The 26,660-nt window shown below is 64.0% G+C and overlaps 1 protein-coding gene across 5 annotated transcripts in view; it reads right to left on the reverse strand.

Annotated features, from left to right (window-relative positions):
* The window catches only part of VAV2 (vav guanine nucleotide exchange factor 2), a 164,646-nt gene that overhangs the window by 48,217 nt on the left and 89,769 nt on the right, over positions 1-26,660 (reverse strand). For all 5 annotated transcript variants that reach the window (XR_015243172.1, XM_086684418.1, XM_086684417.1 and 2 more), the window contains one exon: positions 8,464-8,532. Coding sequence is in view for 4 of the 5 variants with exons in the window: in XM_086684418.1 (XP_086540544.1) it covers positions 8,464-8,532 (69 nt within the window). In the remaining variant the exon portion in view is untranslated. The remainder of the gene's footprint in view (positions 1-8,463; positions 8,533-26,660) is intronic.

Raw genomic sequence — 26,660 nt, forward strand, 5'->3', positions numbered from 1 at the left:
CTGATGCTGGGAAGCAGGGATCCCGAGCCACCCTTAACTTGTTACTTGGAAATCGAATCGGACACTTCCTGACCCTGGTTTGCGCCGGGCAGCAGAGAGAGGGGGCCTCCGAGCTGTGGGCTGCACGGCTGCTTGTAGGGACAGACAGACAGACAGACAGACAAGGGACCAGATGCTGCTCCCACGCCAGGAAGGCGGGCCTACACGCCTTCGGCAGACCCTCACCCCAACCTGCGTGGGAGACGCTGCCGTTCCCACAGGTGGGGAAGCCAGGGCCCAGAGAGGGCAAGACAGTCCCCCAAGGTTGCCAAGCCACGTAGGAGCACATCAAGACGAGACGGTGGCTCCCAGGCTCCCAGGGGAAGCCCAGTTCACCAGCACCGTGCTCTCTACCGAAGCTCTCTCTCTTTTCCAGGGATGCAAAAGCATCCCCACCCCCTGAGCTGGGTCATAAGGGGAAGCCAGAGGAAGGTCCTGGGCCACAGCAGCAGATGGCTCAGGGTTTCAGTCCCCACTTTGCTCATGTCAAGTGTGCTGTGTGACCACAGCCAAGTCACCTACCCTCTCTGAGCCTTCATCTCTTCAACTGCAGAATGGGGGCAGGACCACCCACTTTGCAGTGTTGTGAAAGACCAGGGCCTAGCACTTGGGGACTGCGCTCCGGTCCCCAGAGCGGAAAGAGCAAAGGCTCGGGACCTCCCCCACTACCACCCGGCACGTTCTCTGTGCCAGCGTGCAGGGCTCAGGTCAAGCTGCCCGCCCTTGAAGGGGAGCTCGCTTCCAGGGGTGGGGGACAAACACGGGGAGGCCACGACAACACAGTGACAAAGAAATCCTGGTGTGGTTTTTAATCTTCTAGGGAAGAAGGACTTCATTCAGCCGAGTAAAGTCAGGGTGGCTTCTCGGAGGAGGTGACCTCTAGGATGGGTTTTGTGGGATGCAGTTTTGTAATCGGGGACAGCAGGTACCTCCACACGACAGGACTTTTCATGATGCGATCCAGGATGTTAGGCCTATTCGTTGTGTCAGGCATGATTGAACACGAGAGACATAATGTCAAAGAGACCTAGTCTTTAATACTCATGGCGTCCCAGAAGACACTATCAAGAAAGTGACTGAGAAAGGCCCTTGTTAAACAGAAGGGGAACCTCTCCTTCCGGCCAAGCCCAGCTGGTCCGTGCTTCCTTCTGGGACCAAGCTGAATATTCACATCTCGAAAGCTTTCCTTCTGCACTGGCCTCCCCCACCTGCAGAGACTGTTAAATCAGGCCACGGAAGCGCTATGACTGCCTTGGTCCTGAAAAGACCGGGCCTAATGAGGTATTAAAAACAGAAATTCACAGAAGCCTGTGTTCTATCCGCTGGCCTGCATACATGAATCTCTAGCAGGGCAGGGTGGCAATGGGGCAGCTGGGCGACACTCACTGATAAGGGCCCCCCCGGCCCGCTTCAGCACAGAGCATGAGCAGACTTCTTTCCCGCAGTGCTGGGGTCGGGGAGCAGGGCTGCAAGGCCACCGAAGGCCCAGGCCAGCCAGGGCAGCTCAGGCCCGTGCACGGAGAGACCGAGCTGTTCCGGGGGCAGAGCAGGAAACCTCAGAGCTGCGGGGAGCACGGCGCTGGGCGGCCAGTCTCGCCAGCTGTGGCCAGTCATCTCTGTCACCAGAATGACAGGAAGTTACTGGAGCCTGTTTACCGGGCAGGGCTCAGACGGACTGCCCTCTGCCCAGCTGTGGAAGGGGGGGGGGCATCAGGCGGCTTGTCCAGACCACAGGGGCAGGAGAGAGAGGCCAGGGCCCCAGTGCTGCCTGCCCCACCACGAGGCCACACATTCAGACAGGGTGACTTTGGGGACAGGACTGCCAGCCCTCAATTCCTACGTGACAGACGGACACAGCTGAGACCCGGATGCTCCCAGGACCCTGGCCCAACATGAGGCGGTAACCAGCCTGGTGGGAGTGGGGTAAGGTTTCCTAAATCACACGCCAGCAAATCCTATGCTCCCTCCCTCAAGGTGTACTTCCAGCAACACCCTCCTCCAAGAAGCCCTCCCAGTGCCCCAGGCCCCGTGGACGGAACCTGGATAGCTCGGCAGGAGTCACAAAAGCAGGTCCAAGGCGGGCTCTGTCAGACAGCCCTGGGGCAGGGAGGGCGGTGAGGCCCGTGGCCCTCGGGGTCGGACCTGGTTCAAGTTGAACCTCTGACTTTTAGTCGCTGCATTCGGGCACCTTTGCCTCTCCTCTGCGTCCAGAGGGAAGGCTCCAGGACCCACCTGCGGGGCTCTGCGTGGGAACAGACCCGGCGTGTTACCCCAGGGATGATGGCTTCGCACCCTCCACTTGGCCAGGCCTCACGGAGCTCACAGGAGCACGGGGAGACCCTCCACAGGGTCTGAGGCGCCACGTGCTGCCCAGGAGACCCCGGCTGGGGCCGCACGTGCCCGGCACACAGTTGTGCAAAGGAAGCCCGAACGGCCAGGTGAGAGGAGGCTCGGCCAGCACGGAAGGCGGCCTTGTCGAAAGAGGGCTGTGCCCGGCTGTCACCGCCTCCCCAGCCCAGAGCCAGGGCACTGAGTTCTGGAAGGTGCCCCGGGGCAGTGAGACACCTGCACAGACCCTCCCGCCTGCCCCCGCCCCCTCCAGCCAGGCTCCTGTTATGAGCCTAAGGACGGCGGCCTCCCGGGATGACCCAGGAGGGCGTCCACCCACACGTCCACCCTGGGGGGGCTCTGCCTTGACCTCCTCCAGACTGTGGGGCTGTTCTTCTGGGTCCTCCACAGGGGACAGGGGCTGGGGAGGGGCTGCCCCACAGGGCTGGGGGCTGCTATTTGTTTTTAACGGGACTGTTCCTACATAGTCTGTTTCCAAGCTTGTCCCCTCTGGAAAAGCCATCCTCTGGGGGTGAACAGCAGACGTCCCCAAGCCTGCGCCCCACCCCCGACACAAGGTGGGCGTCCCCACACGTGCAGGTCTGTCCACGAGACACAGAACTTTCACGGAGGTGGCTTGAACGTCCGCGAACTGGGGACAGGTTTCGAATAAGCTTTCTTTGTGGCTGGGAGAGGCGGACGGGCGAGGACGGAGGGTGGGGATGCGCTGTCACTCGGGTGAAGGTCACGGTCGGGCACAGCGACTGTTCTCATCCCCTGCCCACAAGGGGCACCTGAGGGTGGGGCAGGAGAAGCACAGCGTCTGCCCCCCACCCCTGTGCGCCCCACCTTCCTCCCGAGGACGGGAAAGCCCCCGCTGCAAAAGACATCCTCGTGTCACTGAAGAAGCATCAACTTGGGACACGCCTACATTTTACGCATCTTAAAAAATTACCCCAGGGCACCAGGGGGGCTCAGGCAGTTGAGCGTCCGACTGTTTATTTCGGCTCAGGTCATGACTCATGGTTCATGAGCTTGAGCCCTGAGTCAGGCTCTGTCTTGACAGCATGCAGCCTGCTCGGGATTCTCTCTCTCCCTCTCTCTCTGCCCCTCCCCTGCTTGCTCGCTCGCTCTCGCTCTCTCTCTCTCTCTCAAAATAAATAAACATTTAAAGAAATGATCCCTTGGGGCACCCAGGTGGCTCAGTCGGTTAAGCATCTGACTTCAACTCAGGTCATGACCTCATGGTTCATGGGTTCGAGACCCATGCGTGTCGGGTTCTGTGCTGACAGCTCAGAGCCTGGAACCTGCTTCGGATTCTGTGTCTCCCTCTCTCTCTGCCTCTCCCCTGCTTGCGCTCTGTCCCTCTCTCAAAAATAAATAAGTTAACGTTAAAAAAAATTATCCCAATGATGCCAACATGACACGTTGAAAGCCGCAAAGTGATTTCGGGATTCGGCAAAGCACGCAGCTATACGTTTTCGGGTGAATTCTGTCCCTACGCCACGGTTACATTTGTTTACGCCTGAAAGTCACTACCACCCCCAGGGAAGCGATGAGGGGCTGAACACGGGGGGGTCTCCTTCGGGCTCCAATGGACCCGCACACCAGCCGGCTGCTTTCATCTCTGAGGTGGGGAAACTGAGGCCCTGAGAAGGATTTAACGCGTCCCAAGTAAGACGGAACAGTGCCTTCGCTGCTCCTCTCGGGCTGGAACAAGCAGGGGCTCGCCAACACGACAGGAGGGAACGGCGCCGGGTCACTGGGGCAACGGAGGCCCCCGGAAAGGACAGGGAAAGCCACCGAGCAAAGCCAGAGCCCGGTCCCGAGTCCCAGGGGACAGCAGAGAAGGAGCCCAAGGCCCCGCGCCGGTGATGTCTCCGAGCTCCTGTCCCAGGGGCTCAGGAGGCGGCTGGCACGGCTGGGAGGACAGCCCTTCCAGTGGGAGCCCGCACATGTCAGGGCACCTCGGCCTCACATCTCCCGCGTGGCCGGCCCGCCATCCGTCACCGTGGGGCTTGACACGCCGTCCCTGCCTCCCACCCCCACTCCCTCAGGCAGGGCCGCTGAGCAGAGCCGGGGTGTCCTGCGGCTGTGACCCAGCCACGCCCCCCTCGCCTCCCAAAGGTGCCATGTCCAAATGCGGGGCGGGGGACCCCGAGAGCACAGCCCCCAGCCCCGCGGTCAGTAATGGCGCCCCGTGCTGGATCCGCGACCCGTGCTGAGCTCACAGGGGCCACCGGCCACACGTGGCTGCGAGCTCACAGACGTGGCCCCGTAAACTGAGCTGTGCCGTCAGCGTCTAACACGCACCAGCCTGGACCTTGTGCGGCACGAGAGAAGGCAAGCTGCCCGACGATCAGTCTCGCTGACCACACACTTCGGGCCCGTGGGGCTAAAGGCACGTTCTTAGAATTAATGCTGCCTTTTTCTGTTTTGATGTGGCTACCGTAAAATCTGCAGTCAGTCGTGCGTGTGGCTGTGTCCTCATTCTCCCGGACAGCACTGCCACAGCCATTTGGAAACTGGGGGGGAAAAAAGCCACAATCTTGGTGAAACGGGCAGACGGGGGGTGGGGGGGGGGGCTCGCGATGTGCCCCCGGGGCGCGGCGCCATCCGCAACATCACTGACGGTCTTCCCGAAGCAGGTCCTGACGCCGCGTGGTACACAGAGGGAAACCGAGGCACAGAGGCGGGTAACTTGGAAAGACCACGCAAGTAGGTGCCAGAGCCGAGGCTCCCAGGCCCGTCGGACGGACAGATTCTCCCACACAGTTGATGCACCTGTTCCAGGGGGCCCAGAAGGGGGCTCTCGCTGCGGAGCCTGGGCTGACGCTGCAAGGCTCTCAGGAACCTCCTGGGGACACCGGGGACAGTGAAGGTTCTGGACGCCCCCGGTGAGTATTCCCAAAGGCCGCACACGGGAGGCCCCCCTCTCTCCTCCAGCGATGCCAGGGGCAGGTTCGCCCCTCTTGCCACCCTCACCACGCTGACCCCAAAATGGCCCATTAGCTCGTAAGTGACGCCACCCTCTGCCGAACCCGGGGTCCCGGAGGCAGCAGCTGGGTCTCCCTCCCCTTTGTGCTTCCAGCTCCTGGCCCCGAGCTGACACACAGGGAGCGCTTGTGTTCAGTGGGCCACTGAACACATACGTGGCTGACCGACGGAATGAAAGCCGTACACGGGGCCACGCACACATGGCGGCCCCTCACCCGCGCCCCGAGAACCACGCCGGGCTCTCTGACAACCTCGAACAGCGGCCAAGCGTCTGCGAGGCCCTTCGGCAGCACAAGGAGATCATCACTTCGGACACCTGGCCCAGAGCCCAAGGCAAGGAATTAGCCGGCTCCACTCCAAATGTCACCGCCTGCTCCCCGCCACCGTCAGGACGGACCCGAGCCGCTGCCCCGGCTCCAGCCCGGAGGACGCGTGGCCACCTCCCGTCCTCAGCAGGGCCAGGTAGGAAACGGCGGGTCGGCTTGGGTCTTGCCAACTGCCATAACGGATCAACATCAATCCCGAGCCCGCAGAGACGAGATGCGAGGAAAACGTGCTTCTCGGTGAAAGGAGAAGGGGGAAAACAGCAAGAAAAAGTTATTAAGCTAGAAGCTGGGACCAAACCGAAGTTAAAGACGCAGAGTCAACCTGTCCCCGTGATCTACGACTTTCGTTGGCAGCAACTGCGTTTACGAGGAGCTCAGTGGACGGAGGAGGTCCGCCCTTAATGTCACAGAGCCCCCCTGCTGAGCTGCGCGAGGCCAGGCGTCCCCCGCACCGGCTTCTCCGTGTGCCAGGGATCGCATCCCGTGTTTGGTTCTGGAGGTCGGGGGGCGGCGGGGCGGGGAAGGGCGGCCGCGGGCACCCCAGGGCCACCGCCGGACTCCGCGCACAGGAACCCTCGATACTGAACGTGCAAAGCCAGCCATCAGAGATAGGCAGGAATCCTGGCGGCGGGGGCGGGGGGGGGGGGACGCTGAGGGGAGGGTCCCCGGCTGGTCTGAGGACGTGTTTCCTGCCTGGCCTGGGCTGCACGCGGCCGGCTCCTGCTGGAGTCCTCAGTCTCTGCTGACCACGGGGGGGGGGGGGGGGGGGATGTTTCCGGAGGGCACAGACCCTCCGCCTCACATTGGTGACTTTGGAGAAGTGACAGATGAGGACCCCACCCCCTCGGCGCTGGACGGGGCTCTCAGGCTCCGGGCTTTACCTCCTTGTCTGTGACATGGGGAGCCCACAGAGCGGACCTCACAGAGACTTCCTAAGGAGGTGAAGCCCCAGTAGTGCCTGGCCCCGCAAAGGGGCACCCCCCCGCCAGAACTGTTGTTACCGCTCGGGACTTGCCGTCACACCGCGTGTAGGAGGCGTGTGCAGCTGGGGGCGGAAGGTGGGGGGCATGGAAGAGACACAGAGTCTGACCGCAGAACCTTCCAGTCTACAGAAGACAGACATTTCACCGTCCAACCGTGATGCACCCCACGGACGGCCCAAAGGCAAACAGGGCTGTGGGTGCCCTGTGGGGTCGGGGGGGTGGGTACGAGAGGCTTCCCCAAGTGGGGGACGCTTAGGCCCAGATGTGGCAGACGAGAAGGACCTCCAAGGCAGGAAAAGCCAGGAAGGGAGGGCGAGGCGCAGTTGTAGCCCTGAGTCGAGCAGCAAGGGGGCCTGCCATCAGCAGCTGGGAGACGGGGGATGGGCTGGGCCCTCACCCCCAGGGGGCCCTCCCTCCAGCCGTGCCTCTCTGAGGCTCGGTTTCCCCACCCTTTACAGGGTCGGGGGAGCAGCCTCTCACTCAAGCCGGCACCCCAAGAAGCCAAGTCCCTCTGCGATTCCTGAGACCGGTCAGGGTGACCGGTGGCATCCGGTGGGGGGGTGGGGGGGGTGGGGGTGGTCCAGGACCTGGATGTGACTCGAGTGGGCCCTGAACTCCGCTTGCCTCCTTCAGGGCACTCTCCAGACTCTAACCCGAATGGGGCCAACCAGGCGCCCCCAGGAGCCCCACACTTCACTGCGGGGTCCCCCCAGGGCCCCGGGGACCAGCCCAGCTTCAGGAAGGTGGGCTGGCGGGGGACACTGCTCCCACAGGCCGGCGAGGTGTTTCCTTCGCAGACTCCCATGAGGCTGGGCCACCAGCATGATGCTGACACGCTGGTTTTTGGGTGACTCAGATCGCTTACATCCGTGGGAATCCTGCAAAAACATGGGCCACGCCCCTCACCCTAGAGGCAGCCCCACACGCGAGGGAGGGCGGCAAACAGCGCCCCCACGCGGCAGGTGCACGACAGACCCCGGCTCTTGTGCTCACTGGATTTCGGGTTCAGTCTGTTGTAAGAGGAGGGGAGAGAGATGGGGAGTCCCCCGGACAAGGCGATGTCTGCTGCCGAAGGGGAAAGAGGGGCGCAGTCAGCCAGCAGGAGCTGGGAAGGGCAGGGGGCCAGCCGGGGCAGAAGCCACCAGCAGCCACCCAGGGCCTGGGCGGGCCCATCGCTTCTAGGGCCTCCTCGCCCGCGGTCGGGGCACCCCAGCTCCCCCACCCCACGGCCCCTCCTCGGGGAAGCCGCCCGCCCCCTTCTCTGAGCAGTGGCCGCGTGACCCTCGGCCACAGCTGGCCCTGCAGGGCCGGACCACCTCCTCACGAAGAGCCACCGCCCGGGGCTCCTAGCTGGTCCCTGGGGGTCCCAGGACGGGGGGGGGGGGGGGGGGGGGTGCCGGGCCGGAAGCAGACACAGAGCAATGCAAGGGCGGGGCCGCGGAGCAGGGGGTGGACGCCCCCTGTGGCTTCAGGTGACCTGGTCTCAGCCCCTCGTCCACCCCCGTCGAGCCGCGAGACAGCCCTGAGCCCACAGACCGCCTCTGCTTGTAGCCTGTGCTCCAGGGGCCCCTGCTTCTGGAAACACCAGCTCTCCCCACGGCCAGCGGGAGCCGGGAGGCCTCCAGAACCCGGAGGGGGGCATGAAGTGAAGACGTGCTCATCCGTCTGAGCTCTCACGGAGGCCCGAGTTCTCGCTCTGGCCTGGGGGAGCCCGAGCAGAGAGGCCCTGGGCAGGGCAGCCGGGCGAGACTTCCCTGGCCCCGACCCACCCCTCCCTGCCGGTTCCTTACTCGGCCAGCTCCTCCAGGCTGCGATAGACATCATCGTCGTTTTCCGCGGTCTCCTCTGAGGGAAAGGGCCTGTGGAGAGACGAGAGAGGGGTGAGCAGGTCTGTACGGCCCGCCGGGCGCCCGGCCTCAAATCCCCCACGGGTCTGCAACGCCGGGCTTCTGTCTGCCCTCGCGGAAGAAGCAGGGTCCGCACGACGGTGGCGCGTGCATCGGGACCAGCCAGGTGGACGCGTCAGGGGTGAGCACGGCGGTGCCCAGCTCGGCCCTGGGACACTGGTGGTCGGTCACTCTGCATGGGCCCCCGCGGCCCTGTTGGCAAATGAGGGAACAGCGTCAGGGACGGCAGGGAGCCTTCACCCGTGTGACAGCGCTGGGGCTCTCTGGGCGCCCTCGTGGTTAGCACCGGCCGGAAGGACTGTCAGCGTCATCCTCCCGGAGGACAGGACGAAGGACGGGATTCTGGTGGGGACGGAGGAGCTTCTGGAACAGGGACAGGGACAGGGACGGGGCGAGGACCAGCGTGCCGTGTGGGAGGCTGCCCATCACGCTGGGCACGCGCCGTGGCCTGTAAGAAGGCTGGTGCTCGCCCGCGCCCCGGGGCCTGGCTCGGGGTCACAGCGTGTCCTCCTGTCCCCGCTGCCTTCCCAAAGGCCCTGCCTCCTTTCTGGAAAGGGAGCCACGAGGGGAGGAGCCCCAAGAGGAGCACGGCAGTCTCTTTAATGTCTTCTCGATGGCCACACCGATGCTCCGTCCCTCCTGGGTCACCCCCTGGGTACGCAGCCCCTTGGTGCCACACCCCGGGCCCCCAGCACCTGCCACGTTCCCCTCCCTCGGCCTTGTGCCTCAGGAACAGTCCATCTGTCTCTACCGACACCTCCTCTCTGTCCCTTCAACCTGCATCCACTCCCCCAACGAAACTCCTCCAGACAAGGGTGAGAGAGACCCTGACACCGTCGAATCCGAAGGCTGATTTTGGAGGTGGTGAACCCCTGATTTTTGGAGGGTGTGGGACAGAGTTCCTGGCGGGGGGTGGGTTGTGCTTCTCTGCTGTGGGCCTTGTCAGGGCCTCTCACATCTGTCCAGCAGACAGAGTGGGCCGTGAGTCCCAAGCTTATCTGGACTTGAGGCCCTTTATTTTCTCATAGTTCCATACTGGGGGGGGGGGGACCCCCAGGGTCCCTACCAACTGTCTTCCCAAACTGCATCTAGGAGAGAAGGGGGGGGCGGTCAGCGGGGGCAGGGCCGGCTGTGGTCCTCAGCACCCAGGTGTCCACCTGGGCAGAACAGAATCTGCTTCTTTTATTCTAACGTCCCCGTCCCGGGCCACAAACCCCCTCAAGAACGGGGCCGCAGAAGTTCATTTCATTTCTGCCACAGCCAAAGACCGGCGACGGCCAGGGTGGGCCAGAGCAGGAGAGGGAGGGGCGGCCACCTGGCCGCGGGGGGCCGGCCCTGAGACAGGAGTACCCAGGGTGGGGGCGGCCTTACCCCTGTCCGCCCTGCCCCCAGCCCTCGTGTGCGCCCTCTGCCCTCCGTCCCCTGCCCCAGCCCATCCCCCCGAAGCCGACCTCCCTTCAAGGTTCGACTCAAGCCCCACCTCAGGTGGGAAGATCTGACCACGCTCTCGGCCTGGGTGCACGTCCGCCCAGCACAGAGCCTGGCACTAGAAAGGCATGGACAGATGGACGGACAGACGGACGAATGGGTGGACGACGGACAGATGTCACGTGCTCTCGAGCTGCTCTTTGCCCCGGGAAACAACAACAAAGGACACGGTGAATTAGAGGCGGGAAAGCCCCGTCGGGAGCTTATGAGAAACCACGCACAGGTGTTCAAGTCACCCACGAGTCGTGACCCCGCAGCACTGACCCTGGTTTAACACTGGGGACGCCTATTTACACAGAGAGCACCCGAGCTGCTTCTGGGGCTACGTCCCAGCTGTGCCTTAAAGCTCGGGCGGGGCTGGAGCAGGGGCGACTGGGTGGGCACTCTGCCCCCAGTGCTCTGTCCCTTCTGTCTCAGGCACCAGCTGACGACCCAGATTCCCCGGGGCCGCATCTGCCCCCCATCCCCCTCCCAGCTCAACGAGACATCCAGACGTTAACAGTAGAGCCCGTGTGCGCTTTAAGAGGAGGAGATGAGACGGAAGCACAGAAATGATGGCGAGCCCCCCCCCCCCCCCCCCCCCCAGCCTATCGGGGCAGGCTGGGATCCTCTCGTCCCATCGGGCCCTTCCTGAGACCACACTCCCTGGTGCCCAGCTTCTGGGAAGCCAAGTTTCCCACCCGGACTGCCAAGGGGATAGAGGGGACGGCCGGGCCAGAAGCGTCAGGCAATGTCTCCTCCGCCCCACCAGGCTTCCCCACCCAGCACAGCCCCCTCCCGGGGACAGGCAGTGACAGGTGCACACGGCTGCTTCCGGGGGAACGCCCCTCAGATGACACCTCCCCCCGCCCCAAGCACAATGTCCGCATCCAGCATGGCCACATCTCGCCCAGGACAATCACGGCCCCAGTGCTGGGGCACAAGGGATCACCGGCTAGAGAACGGGGACACCGAAAACAGGGCACCCTAAGGGGGCCTGCACCGAAACCCCTGAACAAAGAACGGACGAGGGCCCGACTCCTGTTTCTAAATCCTCCTGCTTCGTTCTCCTCCATTCATTCACTGGTACTTCCTGGGCACCTGCTCTGGGCTCCAGGGAGAAGGTGCAGCTTCAATCTAGCTCTGGAACCAAGACATCAGGCTCTGCTCTTCGTCCTCAGGACCTCTCCAAGAATCTGCTAAAAAGCTATGGCCTCTAAGGGCATGACATGTGCCCCCCATGTGCCTACAGGTCCATGGGGAGAGGATGCGTGGTCCGAAGGGGGGGCAGACTACGCCCTGGGGGTCCTGGAGCTGAACGTGGTGGGCTCAGGTCCGTGCCGGCTGGGACTCCAGGAGCTCAGGCAGATGGCTCAGGTTTGCTTTCTGGGAAGGACCTGAGCAGTGGGCAGCCAGACTTGCTTTATAAGACAAAGCCCAAAACAGCCAAAGAGAGGACCTGCAGACACAACACCCTCCTTGAGAAGCAGGTTCCGGGTCTCTGACACAGGAGGACCAGTTAGCTTCACATCCTCCTGTGCTGTGGTGAGGGCCATGGGACCTGGGCGGTGGGACTTGGGCCGTGGGACCTGGGCCGTGGGACCTGGGATGTGGGACCTGGGCGGTGGGACCTGGGCGGTGGGATCTGGGCCGTAGGACCTGGGTGGTGGGACCTGGGATGTGTGACCTGGGCCGTGAGACCTGGGCCGTGGGACCTGGGATGTGGGACCTGGACCGTGGGACCTGGGCCGTGGGACCTGGGCGGTGGGACCTGGGATGTGGGACCTGGACCATGGGACCTGGGCCATGAGACCTGGGCCGTGGGACCTGGGCGGTGGGACCTGGGCCGTGGGACCTGGGAAGTGGGACCTGGGAAGTGGGACCTGGACCGTGGGACCTGGGCCGTGGGACCTGGGCAGTGGGACCTGGGCGGTGGGACCTGGGATGTGGGACCTGGACCGTGGGACCTGGGCGGTGGGACCTGGGCCGTGGGACCTGGGATGTGGGACCTGGGCGGTGGGACCTGGGCCGTGAGACCTGGGCCGTGGGACCTGGGCGGTGGGACCTGGGATGTGGGACCTGGGCGGTGGGGCTCCGGGGGAAATGATCCTCCTGTCCGAGTTGCCTGCATACTTGTCCAGGCAGCAGCCAAGGGGAGGGAACGCGGGGCTGTGCCCAGGGCCGGTGTGCCTCCCGCTGCCTGACTTCTCCGTGTGTGTGGCATGCGCCCGTGGCCCGTCTGGTGGCTGGTGCCAGGTGGCACCTCCTCCACATTATTACCCCTACTCCACACTCCACTGTGCAGGGCCACATGGGGGCTCCTGGGCCTGCTTCCCGGGGTGGGGGGCGGGGGGGAGGGTCCTTCGCCCCAGACCAGGAAGCCCGGGAACACGGCAGGTGCACCTCTCCTCACCGAGCTGTGTGTGCAGGTGGCCCAGCCCGGGGCCCGGATGAGCCATCCCCCAGCTCTATCCTCAACACCCCGGAAGCCAAAACAGACAGCCACGTCTATCAGCTTCGTTTTAGAGGAGGCCTTGAGGGCAGAGCTGAGAATGAAGATCCGGGTTCAAATCCTGACTCTGCTGCAGGCTCACTATGTGGCCCTGAGCAGGGCACTCTCTTCTCTGCCTCAGTTTCCCTAATTGTAGAATGGGAATAGCAGTCACTGAAACAAGTTAACACCGTCAGCCTCTAAGGTCAGCCTCTAAGGGCCTCTAAGGGCCCACCCCAAGAGCCCACCTGCCCAGTCCGGAGCTCAGACACAGACAGTCCAGTCCCCAAGGCTCCCGTGGCCTCCTGCCCAACAGCTCCCGGTGCTGACTCCCGGAGCCAGCCCCAGCGGGCAGCCCCTGGCCCAAGGTCAGCACCGTCACCGGGCCCTGCACCCCACCCCCAGGGCTCTTCCCCCCCCCACCCCCCACCCCGTGCCTCAGACGAAGGACATCGTCTGGAAACAAAAGTTGGCACTCAGGAAGGTAAGAACGTTCCGGGTCAGCGTTTGGCTCCGACGTGGGTCACTCAGCACTGCTCAGAGAACGTAGGACACGGCGTTCATTTTCCCACGTTCTGCGGGCGTTCAGATGAAAGGGATCCAGGGCCTGAGACACAGCCGAACTTCATCTTTCACTTGGCGCCTTCCAGAAGAAAGCACAATTCTGACTCCCTGCAAGTGACCTCCAAGGGCCGGGTTTACTGGCAGGGTCGCGGATGGCTCAGTCCTCCTTGGCCGGCCCGCTGCGCCCCAGAGAAGGGTGGGGGCCAGAGCCCTGAGTCCACACCCCGGAGGGGTAGACCGGCGGACGGGGCCCCAGAGGCCCAGGGGCACCCAGCACCCAGCACCCAGCACTGCCCTGCAGCGGGAGACCACCATCCGGTTTGCCCGGAACCAGGGAATTTCAGTGCTGGCCTCCTAGTCCCGCACAGGGGAGACAACGGTGCTTCCATTTGGGGCACGGGTGGGCAGCCTACATCTCGGCCAGGCCTCAGTTTCCTCTTCTGAAGCCGGCCTCCAAATTGGGTGTAGTGGGGCTGTGGGAGAGCCTGGTACCAGGGCACCATCGGGTCTGGCCACATCTCTCCACGTGTGCCCAGGTGTGCGCAGGTGTGCCCAGGGGCCGGTGAGAAGGAAGCGGCCAGCATGGGGGGTGGGGGTGGGGCAACACCCCCTCTGGGACCAGTTTGCCAGGGCAGCGGTGGCCAGGCACACTTGAAAGGCACATCAAGAGCAGAGGCCTGGAGGACGCAACGGGCCCGTTTAATTATTGAGAGTCACCTGGGTGCCGTCTGCTAATTGGCTGCGAGGCCTTGAAGCACCCAGGGTTCCTTATTAAAAACGGCCCTCCCGCCACACAGCACCGATTGTCAAAACAGGCCGACGGATCCGGTTTCTTTTCTCAGCCGGCCGCCGCCCAGCGCAGACGGGCCCTCGCGTCAGGGGGCAGCGCCGGCCGTGCACCCCACCCACGCCCGCAGCCGGTGCAGGCCACACCCCGTGTCGGAGACGAGGGTGACCCACACGGGGTTGAAGGGCGCAGGGAGCCACAGGGGCGCAGAGAGCAGGAGGGAGTCCGGGTGGAAGGGCAGTCCTGGCCTGGGGCAATCAGGAGGGCTGCTCACAGGCGGTGGCGGGGGTGAGCTGGCTTGGAGAGCAAAGTCTGATGCTGATGCTGAGTGCAGGGTCCCAGCCTCGTGTAGGACGGGGGTCGGAACTGGCCGGTCTCCTAGCCCGAGAGCTTGCCAAAGGGTCTGAGCCCCGGCCTCGATGAACTGGGCTGTAAAATGGGGATTAATCCCCCCTCTGCCTCCCGTGCGGCGGGGGCTTGGGAACCAGGGACACCAAAGTGAAGCCACATGTCCATCACAGCCGCGGCAGGCCCAGCAGACGCTAGGCTGAGCGGGGAAGTGGGGCGACCCGGGGAGATGGCAAGCACCCCCCCAGAGAGGAAGCCCAAGCGATCCCCAAATCCCAGCCTGTTTCCGCCCTTGCTTCCCAAACCCTAGCAGGGAGGAGGGAGACGCTCTGACCTCGTCCCGGCCGGGCCATCCCACCCGGGCCATCCCACCGTCGGGAGGGAGGGGCCCGAAGCGGCCACTTCTCAGCAGCCCCGAAACTCAGTGTATTTTTGATTTTCCGGCACACTTCTCGGAACGGCAGCAGTTAGAAGCGGAAAGGCCAGGGGGTCGGCAGGGCCCAGCCCCCGCAGCCACTCCGCTGTTTCCTCCCATGCCTGGGGGGTGGGGGGCAGGAAATCCCCGCGGCCCGTGCCCTGCCCGAACGGGACAGTCTGGCCACGTCCACCAGGGGACGGGAAGCGTCTCGGAACTGGCCGCAGACCCACAGAGAGGGGGTTCCCAGAGCCACCGCCTGCCTGGCCCCTCTTCCCAGTCTGTGGGCCGAGGCCTCTGCACAGCCCCATTTGTGCCAACAGAAACCCAGCGTGCCCGCTCCGCACAAAGTTTGCAAACTGGGGACGGATGGCCCAGAGCCCCTAAACGTCCTCTGGCCTTGGCTGGGGAAGCCGTGCCCAGCTCGGACACGCCGGCAGTGGGAGGCACACGGGGCTGGCCGGGGCGGGACTGTAGTCAGGGATGGACAGACGGACGACAGGCCCGACTCCCGAGGAGCAAGCAGGCCTGGCGGGGTGGCCGTTCGAAGGCTCCAGAGCCCACCAGCCTCCAGGCCGGAAGCTCGGTAGGCTCCCTGCTCCGACGGTGTCTTTACCAAACTGCACCCACCAGGGCAGCTGGGAACACGGACTCCGGCAGCCACTGGGGATAGAGACTCTTCCCTTTTCTCCTTTGCCACGTCCACATCTGAACGTGGACGTGGCTCTCTGAAATGACCTTTCCGGTCCCAGCACAGGTCTGTAATGCTGGGGTGGAGCTCAGGCCCTCGCCGACCCCCCTCTGCTCCCCAATTACGTGACCCGGTGGCACTGGCACACAGAAAATGGCGGCTTGTCCGAGCCTGTGGCAGACGCACTGGTGGGAGGGGGGTCAGAAAGACACGGAAACGTTCATTCGCCGTGCCGAGGGTCAAATGCACGCCGCTGGCTCCGGAAGGAGGCCAAGTCGGTGGGTTAGCAGACCTAGACCTCCTCAGGAAATGCGCAAAAGCCGGGAGACTAGATGGGGACCCTACTGGGGAATCGGAGGACTGACCAAGTCGCTGTGTGACCTCAGGCAAGATCCCTCCCCTCTCTGGGCCACCATTCTCTCCTCTCCAAGAACAAACCGTGTGGGCGGAGTGGGGGGGTGGGGGGGGTGACACCAGGGTGACACAGAGCTGGAGGCACTCTTGTGCCCCTCCCACTTCCTGCCTGTCTCCTGGGAAATGGTAGCTGCGAACCCCAAAGCACCGAGACCTAAGAAGGCCTCTGCAGGCCCCCCGGAGCCAGCACCCCCGCCCTCAGCGGATCCCCCTGGACGGAGAGGCCCAACCAAGGCCGGCGTGCCGGCGCCCCCTCCACGTGACGGCATCGCCGATCAGCCACGGTCAGTGGTGGGGTGGATCGCACTCCGGGGGAAAGCCTGACCCGTGGGCTCTGGTTAGAAAAGCAGGTCAGCGTCCCGGGGAGCTCTGGCCACCCCTCCATCACGGCACCTACGGCCCAGACGCGGGGCCGGTCCAGGGCAGTCCGGTCAAGCCTCCACCTGCCGGCCGGGGGTGTGGGTGAGGTGGGGCATGCGTGAAACCCGAGCCCCCCCCCATTCACAAACAAGGGGCCCAGGAGGCCTCAGGACAAGGAGGGGGGGCGTCCTCAAGCTCCCAGTCAGTCATGACAACTGTCCACGAGACGGGGGTGACCATCTCATCACAAACGAGGACATCAAGGCCCAGGGAGGTGAAGAAAGCTGGGCTTGGAACCAGGACTGCCCCCAAGAGGGGCCAGAGAGCGCAGGAGACACAGGCAGGAGCAAGCCCATGCCCCCCCCCCACCCCCACCCTGTGCCCGGGCATCCGGCCATGGACGCCCCCTCACCGGTCCTGGCCGGAGGGTTCCAGACAAGATCTCAGAGGCCACGGCCCCGCTGAAACCCCTCCCACTCAGAGGCTCGGAGACCCTGTGCCCTGCCCATCCCTCCCCACGCGGTCTCCTTCCCACTGTCCCTGGCCCCTCTCCATCCCCCAGGACACCAAGCGTGTTCCCTCTGGAAGCCTCTGCCGGGGCGTCCGCTGCCCCAGGCCTGCCACTGCTCACTCCCTGGGGCTCAGCCGGATCGAGGTGCCCTGCCCAGGGCATCTGAGTGCCCCCCCCTCCCCCTGGAGCCTGGGCCTCAAGAGGGTGACAGGTCAGGACAGGGGAGAGCCGTAATCAGCTGTGTCCCCAGCAGCGGGCTGCCCTGGGCCCACGCGAGGACAAGGACGAACCGCAGCCCTCCCACCGTGCCCCGTGGACTCTGGCGTGGCCACTTTGGATCAGAACCGGGCCTCAGCCCTCCCGGATGGCGCCAGCCCTGGGTCTGAAGGTGGCTCTGGGTGTGGAGCCGCGTGTGGGTCATCGCCCACCCTGGCGTGTGCAGGGCCAAGGGCCCAGCCGAGCTCTGGGGCCGGGCTCCAGGCCTCAGCTTTAGGAAATAATAATCAGAGGGGCCACGGCTGGACACTGTTCCGCCCAAACCCTGCTTCAGGACTGCCAGCCGGGTTCCCACGCCGCAGTGACGCCCAGGGCCCCGGGACCCGGGGGTGCTCGAGGAGGGAATTCTTCCACATGGCAGAAAACCCAGCTTTCTGCAGCCACCAACCCCACCGGGGACGGGGGACAGAGCCAGCAAGGCACCCGTGCCCCGAGCAGCTCGGCATCAGGGACGCCAGAGCCTCCGGGCCAGGTCGGGGTAGAGACGCATCCAGGTCTCCCACCCAGCGTCCGCAAAGCGGGGATGGAGCCCTGCAGGGAACTGAGGCCGGTAGGGCTGGGGTGTCCGGGTCAGTGCAGGGCCAGGCCCCGGGACCCCCAATGCCCCGCTGACTCCCATGGGATGGGGTCCCGGCCCCACCACCGACCGGCTGGGACACCGGGCCGGAGGCTTCGCTCGGGGCCTCCCCTCTGCAAAGCGGGGCCGAGACCCCCGACTCCCAGGTGGGGGTGGGCATTCGGAGCGCTGACCCACAGGGAGCTGTGGCGCGGGGGACAGGGCCCAGGGCCGCATACCGCGACCTGATGCGTCACAGGACGGCCAGAGAAAACAGCGAGTCCCCGGAGCCAACCTGACGGACTCTCTTTGTTAAACGTCCAAGACGAGGAGGACTAGACGAAACTACACGTGAGATTTAGTAAAACTAACTAGACAGGACCAGGCAGGTGGTGGGTGCGGGAGCAGGGCCGGGTCCTGAGTCTCCTGGGGCCCTGTGAGCTGGAATGTTCTAGCTCCCTGGGTTGACTGGTGGGCTCAAGAGGGCTCAAAATAATTAAAAGTTAAATGAATAAACAGAAGGGGCACCCGGGTGGCTCAGTCAGTTGAGCATCCGACTTCGGCTCAGGTCACGATCTCGCGGTTTGTGAGTTCGAGCCCCGCGTCGGGCTCTGTGCGGACAGCTCGCAGCCTGGAGCCTGCCTCGGGTTCTGTGTCTCCCTCTCTCTCTGCCCCTTCCCCACACGTGCTCTGTCTCTCTCTCTCTCCCCAAAATAAAAATAAGTAAATAAAAATAAACAGAAGACGAAAAGATCAAAACAAACGGGGACTAAGAAGGCCAAGAAAAGGTGGTCCATTCCAAGAACCCCCTCTCTCCTGTCAGAATACTTACTGCCACGTGTTGGCCAAAAGGGGGGCCACGTGGCGGGGGGGGGGGGGGGGGACCAGCGCATCTCGGCGCGATGAACAGCAGGTGAGCGAGATCACCACGGGTGACTGGGCGGGCTCAGGGCCCGGCTCAGCTCCCCCCACTCCCTCGTCACGGGACCCCCTCCAGCAAGCCCCTCAGCCTCCCGGCCTCAGTTTCCTCCTCTGTGAGAGGGGAGCAACAGTCCCCCACCCCAGGGACGAGCAGCGTCGAGCAGCGGGAGAGGCTGAGTCCCTGTCACCAAGCATCATGGCTTCGCCGACAGGGCACGGTCCGCAGGGGCCGGCGCACGAGCCGTCGGGGCCGCATCCCTGCCGTGACGGCCGCGCTGTTCCAGCAGGAGGCCGCCCACCGGCCTGGCCGTGGGAGCAGGTGACGTGGTAACGCGTGGGCAAGACACGAACGCTGGCTGCTCTGAGTCACGGGCCTCGGGGGCTCTCCGTTGCCACTGCAGAACCTGGCCCAGCCTAACAGAAGCAGCCGGTGACAAGGAGGGACAGGACAGGCGAGAACCCCCCCTGAGGCAGACACCCCGGGTGACGTCTGGGGGAAAACGGGCCCCTGCCGGTGAGGACAGGTGCGGGCTATCCCCACGCTTGGGAGCCGGGCTCACGGCTGTACAGAGCACGACAGACCTCACCCCGGAGCTGGGCTGGGGGACCCTGCTAACGACAGCGCCCCCCCACCCCCCGCCACCGCCCCCGGCCAGGCCACAGTCCCAACACCGCCACCGTGTCAGGACGTCACGCTCTGCTCCACGGGCGCTTTTGACGACCGCACCTCCCCTCTGCACATGTGTAAATCCCACCGCACAACAACGCTTGCTGCTTGGTCTCCGAAAACGCGCCGATAATGTCGCACAGCTGCCCCGATAAATTTTTAATGGTGACATTTGCCGAAGAGGCAGGCTTTTATCGTCTGGCTTGCCACAGAGCGAAGCCATCTTCGCTCCCCAGGGGGAAGGGCAGGAGTTGAGAGGGCTCTGGACCCAGTACGGGTGGAGATCCTCACCGCCCCCCAACAACGAACGCTGTTGAAGAAGGAGCCCCCCGTCCCTGCTAACCACAGGGGCGTCTCTGAGCCCCCGATCCCCGCCGTGGGCAGGTGTCGGTGGTTGGGGCTCATGGGGACACCGATCAGCCTCTGGGAAGGGCACTTTGCAGCTCCACACGCCAGGCATGCTGGAGGCTGGGGCCCCCACCTGGCCCCCGCCCCAGCGCCCGCTGCCCAGCCAAACCCACTGCGTGAGAGTCCCGCAGCTGCCGATAACCAAGTACCACAAACTGGGAGGCTGAACACAGCAGAAATGCATGCTTTCAGCGCTAGAGGTCGGAAATCCCAATCGAGATGTGGGCAGGGCCGGGCAAGGCTCTAGGGCGGGGGTCCCTCCTGCCGTTCCCAGCTCCCGGGGGGCCCCGGTGTCCCTGGGCTGTGGCAGAGGCCTTCAGTCCCTGCCTCCGTCTGCACACGGCCCCTCTCTGCCTGCGTCTCTCTCCCACGCGTCTCTTATAAGGACATTGGCCATCGGATTAGGGCCCCCTGGGTTTCCCTAGTGAGCTCACATTCACAGGTCCGGGGTATATCTTTTTAAAGCCACCATTCGGCCCACGCCCACCCGGTCTGGCCTCTCCTTCGAAGGCGTCCTCAGGCCTCACCTGAGAACCACTGCTCGGGGCTGCTTGGGCCCTGGGACTCACTAAGGGCTCTGACCATCGGCCAACACGAGCCTCCCTTTCAGAGACCAGGAAACAGGCTCAGGGCTAATGCACCTGCTGAAAATCCCACCGGCAGCTGGACCGACTAACTCAGGCCTGCCCTTCACCCTGTGCCTCCGGGTTTCAGGTCATGTTCCCCACTCATCCCGCCCTGCCCCGTGGCCTGCTGTGGCACGGTCACCTGCCTGTGACCGGGGCCCTGTGTCCAACTCCCTGCCTAACAGCGGTCAGTTCTGGCTGTGTCCCAGCACCTGGCCTGGGGGCAGACATCATGAGGCACAGACAGAATGAATGAATGAATGAGCAAATGAATGAATGACTGCTGACTTCCTCGGGTAAGGGACCTTAGGAAAGGTCCTCTGGGCCTCAGTTTCCCCTCACATAAAAGGAGGGATGAAGGGCCCCTCCAGCGTGAAGGTGCCAGGCTGTGGGAGCCGGGCAAAAGGTCTGAAATTTGTCCCTGGGGACCTGATGAATCTGCAAGGGTCACAGAGGATATGCCGGCCCCCCCCACCCTTGTTTTCCGTCTCACTGCCTGGCGCAGACAGGTCCGCGGCCAGGGAGGCAGCTCACGCTCCTGGGGTTTTCCTCAAGCAGCCAATCTCTTGTCTTGGCACCAGGAACGTCTGTCAGCGAGGACAGGCCGACGCAGCCACCAGTGACATCTCCCGGCCAGGACTCTGAACTTGCCCCAGGAAGGCCCGGCGGGGACTGGGGCGATGCTCCTGAGCCACACACTGGAGCAGACGCTCGGGCTTGGATGCACGCTGTCCCCGACTGTCCTCCACGAGCACCTCGAGCGCGGCGGTGACCCCGGGCTCTTGGAGGCGTGAGCATTGCCAAGATCGTCCGCAGGCAGGGCCCACGCTCCCTCCACCCACGTCGAAGCAGGAAACTGACGCACGACCTGCTTTAACCCACTCAGCCCTCCAGGTGGGTGTGGGCAGACCCCTGTTTACAGATGAGGAAACTGAGACACAAAGAGGCGGCCCCTCCACCTACCGCCTGTCAGGGCCTGTGTGGAGGGCTCGACGGGGGTCGTCTGAATGTTCACAACGGCCCAGGGGGGTTGTGAGCTGCTTTACCAAAGGGTCCCTACGGGCTCAGGAGCAGGAAACGGGCCCAGCATCTGGCCACCACCCAGGTCAGCTGGGTCACCCCTTTGTCCGCCCACCCCCCCCCCCCCCCCCCCCGGATGAAACACGGCCGAGTGCCTGGTCTGCGCTGGGGAGCAGACCGGGCCTCGCCTTAGCGCTGCCGGGCCTGGACCACGGCACGAGGCTGTGACCTTAACCACGTCACAGCACCGCGCTGAGACCAGCCTACCCACGCTCATGTGACACGGGCAGAGGGGGGATGGAAGGACATTCGGGTGGGTAGAAGGATAGGTAAGCATGCAGATGACGCATCGACGGAGGGACAGGTGGACAGATGCAGAGCTGACCGGTCGCATGAACAGAGGATGGGAGGGCGGGGTGGGGGAGGGAGGGCCGAGAGATCAGCCAGCTGAGTGCGCTCTGTGGGCGAGCGGACGGCACGGGGGCTCCCCACCCCCACCCCGTGAGCCCCGCCACCAGGACCAGAGAGCCGGGAGGGGAGCGGGCGCAATCGGCGGCCCTCTGTCCTTTCCGAGACCCTGCCGGCCGTGGAGGCTCCAGCTGGCGGTTCACGGCCCTCCCGCCGGGCAGCCGGCCTGCTCCTCCTGACTGTCCCCAGCGTGAATCAGCTCCCGGTGCCCACAGTGGAGTGGCGGAGACAAGTGCACCGAGGGTTCCCCGGGAATCCCGTTCGGGGGGTGGGGGGCAGTGACAAGAGGAGGCAGGGTCCCTCCCGGGGCCTTGGGAGAGACTCCCTGCAAAAGTCACCTGGCTGCCGTTCATCAGGTGCCAGCCACCATGCCCGGCTGCCCGGCTTTTCCACTTGGTCCTGACACGGTGGCCGGATCTCACCTGCAGGTGACAACCACTCGGGTGTCCAGAGGAAGGACGGCGGGCTGCCTCCCGGGAGCTCTGTCCTGGTGGCCGGTGTGGACAGGACACGGCCTCAGTGCCACCAAGGTCAGCGTGTCGTTCTGCTCTCTGCCCCGAGGCCTCCCCTCGTCCCTGACAGTGGGCCACCGTCACCAAGTTGGGGAGAGAGGGGACAGGAGGCTGGAGGGAATGCCGTGAGAGTCCTTCCCAGGAGGGGCTCCGAAGCAGGACAAGCAGGACGAGCTGGTGTCACTTTGTCAGGTGAATGGAAAAGGTGCCCTCGTCCCCTCTGGGGTGGGCCCTGTCCTGGCAGCCCCTCCTTCTCGGAGGCAGGTTCTGTGTGACACACACGGGCCAGGCCAGAGCTGAGCCACACCCACATCTGCCCCCCTGCCCACGCTGGGGCCTGGCCCACACAACACAAGCCCCCTGTGCCGCATGAAGCCCCCGCCACCCCTGCAGTGACGGCCCTGTCACCGGCCCGGCTGCCACACCAGCTCCGGGACCCTTAAACCAGAAGGTCCCCCCCTCCCCCTGCCCACACTCTCTCCTCCAACGCTGCCCAGGCAGGATGGCCAAACACCTCTGCCTTCCTTGCCTGCCCACCTTTCTTCCCACCCCTGTCTTCACCACTAGGCATGCCATCCCTTCTAGAACCTTCCACGGAGCCCCGAGGGAGGATCTGGAGCACTCTGGGCCCCCGCCGCCCCGGCTGGCACGTCCGCGTGCAGGTTCAGCTGTCGGCACGCCGATGGACAAGACACCAGGATGCACACGTGAGTGGGCGGCCCCAGCGCAGTGTGCGAGAAAACACACAGGGAACACGCCAGGCACACGTGCGCACACACACACACACGCACGCACTGACACGGCTCACTCGGCCGAAGCCTGGAGACCTGAGCAGCGGCCCCGGCAGATGCGGGGAGTGAGGCAGCAACCAGGCCAGGCTGGGGCTCTGCACGTGACGCCGACCGACGACCTCGCTCACCCTGGCGGGACGAGTGGGGCACAGGGTGCGGGGCAGGCACAGCCGGACCGAGCCACCAGGGGAGGCCGGGCGCATCCGAGACCCCCAACAGCCCACAGGTGGCCTCATGGGAGCCCCTCCCGGGAAGGAGTCTCGTGTCTTCCAATGACTCCCCCATGGCCAACGCAACGGTGCCAGCCCCGCGGTCATCACGAAAGGAGAGAGGAACGCAGGCTCTCCACTGAGGACAAGTGGCCAGGCGCCTGGTGTCACCAGATGGGACCATTAAAAAAACCACCTTGCCGGGGCGCCTGGGTGGCGCAGTCGGTTAAGCGTCCGACTTCAGCCAGGTCACGATCTCGCGGTCCGTGAGTTCGAGCCCCGCGTCAGGTTCTGGGCTGATGGCTCAGAGCCTGGAGCCTGTTTCCGATTCTGTGTCTCCCTCTCTCTCTGCCCCTCCCCCGTTCATGCTCTGTCTCTCTCTGTCCCCAAAATAAATACAAACGTTGAAAAAAAAAAAAAATTAAAAAAAAAACCACCTTGCCACAGAATGAGCTATAAGCACGTGAAAATCGCCGCTTTCCATCCGAGCCTCTCTCGTGCACAGTCCCGTCACCTGGAATTAGCCAGGTGGCACCAGATGAGAAAGGGACATCGGCAGGGAGGGGGACAGCGGAGAGAGGTGGGGACTGTGCCCAAGAGAGCCACGGCCGACGTCACCGACACAGGGAGCCTCGCGGCAGGACAGGACCTTTACTTGGGGAGGAGCCCCTTTGAGGATGGAGGGAGGTCCTGCCTCTCCTCCCTAGAAACACAGGGTGCACAGGATCCCCCACCATCCCACAGAGACGCTGGCTTCAGGCCAAGACGGGCCACGCCCTCGGGAGACCCCTCGGGCAGCAAGGCTGACCCCTGCCCGAGCTCCTTCGCCTTATGTCTGCAACCCAGGAGAGCATCCGGGGTGAAGGCTCACTCCCCGTTCCCCTGACGCAGGAGGACCAAGGACAGGTCCTCTGCAGCCAGCGACGGGACAAGAGGGACTTCTTTGCAGTTCCAGAACACTTTCCCGCGCTCAGATTTGGATCCGGTGTGTCTGACATTCTGAGAATTCACTTGAAATTGAAAAAGGACGTTCCAGCTCGCTGGGGCCTGGGGGCAGACGGGTCTCTCCCACCCCTGTCCCTGCCCCACCCACCCTGCAGCCTGCCCACGGGGCAGCCCCCCTCAAACGGGTCTGGGGTCTCTCAGACTGGAGGAAAAGACCAAGCATGAGGACCCCCAGGCAGCCCATATTAACCTTCAAAAGCAGAGTTGTGGGGTCACAAGAACAGGCAGGAGGCAGTGTGCTGGGGGAGCCACGGGGCCAGTGGCAGTGGCCACACCCCCCTTCGTGGCCTGGCAGCTCCTTGCCTTTCCCTAAGACCCCAGCATTCCTCGGCTTGTGGCCACATCGCCCCAACCTCTGCTCTGCTGTCTCGTCTCCTTGCTCCGCTCCCACCCTCCTGCCCCCCTCTTTTCCTTTCGATATAATCACGTCTATAACAACCTGATCACACCTGCAGAGAACCCCTTCCCTGTCACATTAGGGCCAGGAGCCAGGAGGAGGCTGTAGCTTTTGGGGGCCCCGTGTCAGCCCACCACCCCGGCCAGCGCCTTGAGCCTCCACAGGGTGTCAGGTGCCGTGCAGTGAGTAGGCTCACGGTGACTCTGCCCAGCAGGGGACCCTTCCCAGCTACAGAAGAAGAGACAGAGGCCCCAAGAGCATCCCTGCGTAAGGCCACTGGGCGAGCAGGTGGCTGGCAGAGGCGACCTTCGTGGGCTGGGGGTTCCTTGGCCTCACCTGCCAGCTTCAGTAACAGGGAGAGTTCTGCCCTTTGCCCTTTTTCCTCTGCCCGCCATCCGGTGATGACCCCCCACGGGACGTTCCTCACTCTGGACGGCCAGCTCTGGCTGTGACAAGGCCCTCCACGCGCCCCCCCCCCCCCAACCCCACCCCAGCCTCACTTCTGGTCCTCTGGCTGGCCCCAGGGTGGGGCCCTCAGATTAAGTCCCCTATTCATCAGCCTCTGAGAAGTATAATCGGGGCTTTTACGGAAAATCAGCTCATTATGCAAAGTGCAACGGCTGTAAAAATGATCATTTTTCTAAAGGAGCACGCTGGGCTCCTATCCAGCCACGAAACAAACGGGGAAGACGCTCTTCAGGGCTGCGGGCTTGGCGGCTGGCTTTTCAAAAAGGGAAAGGGTCTGGCCAAGCCGAAACCTCAGGAAATGACTAACGCTGTGAAACTGCTCCTAGATTCACAGGAGGTGCAGAGCACTGGTGGTTCCCAGAATCCCCAGTCACCTGTGGGAATCCCAGCCTGTGCGGGGAACTCGGCGTGCTGTGCCCAGGCAGCCCCACCGTCCCGGGGCCACGAGGGCAGGAGGGCGCGCAGGTGAGAGGCGGGAGCTCTCTCTGCAGAGGGTGCCGGTCCACGGAGGTGGCGGGGGAGGCCCTGACCTTTCTTGCGCTGCAAATGCCTCCCCCCTCCCCCTCACTTCCTCCTCCTCCCGGTGCCCTGAAGGGTTAACTCGGCCTCGGGCTCTGGAGGCATGGGCACGGAGAGCCTGGAAGGCAGCAGGGTGGCCCGTCCAGGGCAAAGCCAGGCGGGTCCGCGTGCCCCCGGATGTAACCGGGCTCCCCGCGGCAGGCCTGCCGCGGGGAGAAATGGACACAGAGAAGAGATGAGGCTCTAGCCTTCCGTCAACGAGCAAATGACGCGACTAAGTGCTGCTGCACGGACTTCACTCGCGCCCACGTGGGCACGCAGACACGCGTCCAGGCGAGAAACATACTGGAAGTGGGACAGCAACACCCCGTAGCGGCTCGGGCTAGCGGGAGGGCCGCCAGCGGGAGAGCCGACGGACGATCGTCTCCAGAAAAAAGCCAAAACACCAAAACTACGTGCTCCTTCCTATCCAGAAATACCACACTTACTCTGAGTTAGCCGTTTTGAACCGTCCCTGCTGCGGACCTCACAGAAGCCACCCTGAATACCAGTGGGAGACGCTGGGGGGGAGGGGCGTCCAGGTGTCACTGGTGTCCCAGGGTGTGAGCCTTGTCTTACGGCGTTACCCTAAACGTGTTATAAATGCCCTTTTGTACGCATTCAGCGGAGAGCCTAGAGACATTTTTGAAGAGGCTATCCTGTCTCTGACTTACAACAAAAAACAAAAACCCCCAGTTCAAAGGACTCTCTCTCTGACAACATAACAAATGACATTCCAGTGATGGGGGGGGGTGGGGGCCTAACCTTTGCATCTGTCCCGGTGACTCTCTGAATCTGTGCAAACAGCCCCACCGAGGGGCGGCTGGGCTGGCCTGGTCCTGGGACCCCAGACTCAGGCCACACAGCTGCTGGGAAGTCCCTCCCGTAGAGACCACCCTCACGATGTCGCGGGCACCCAGGCGTGACCCCACGGCACTCCACCCTCAGATGGGGCTGTTTTGGGTTCCCAAACCTCTCATCCCCACCCTTTGGGCCCATGTCCTCCAGGGACACTGAGGAAGGGCACGTCCTCTGCTTGTCCCCACCCGACCTGGAACCTGGTCCCCATTTAGACGTCTCCCTGACCCCGCGCCTGTGGGCCAGAATCTCACTGGGGCCGCCCTCCCCTGTCCCGGCTGCCTGTGCGCCC

The sequence above is a fragment of the Puma concolor genome, chromosome D4 (genome assembly GCF_028749965.1).
Source record: "Puma concolor isolate L17-30 chromosome D4, mPumCon1.1.hap2, whole genome shotgun sequence".
Classification (NCBI taxonomy): Eukaryota; Metazoa; Chordata; class Mammalia; order Carnivora; family Felidae; genus Puma; species Puma concolor.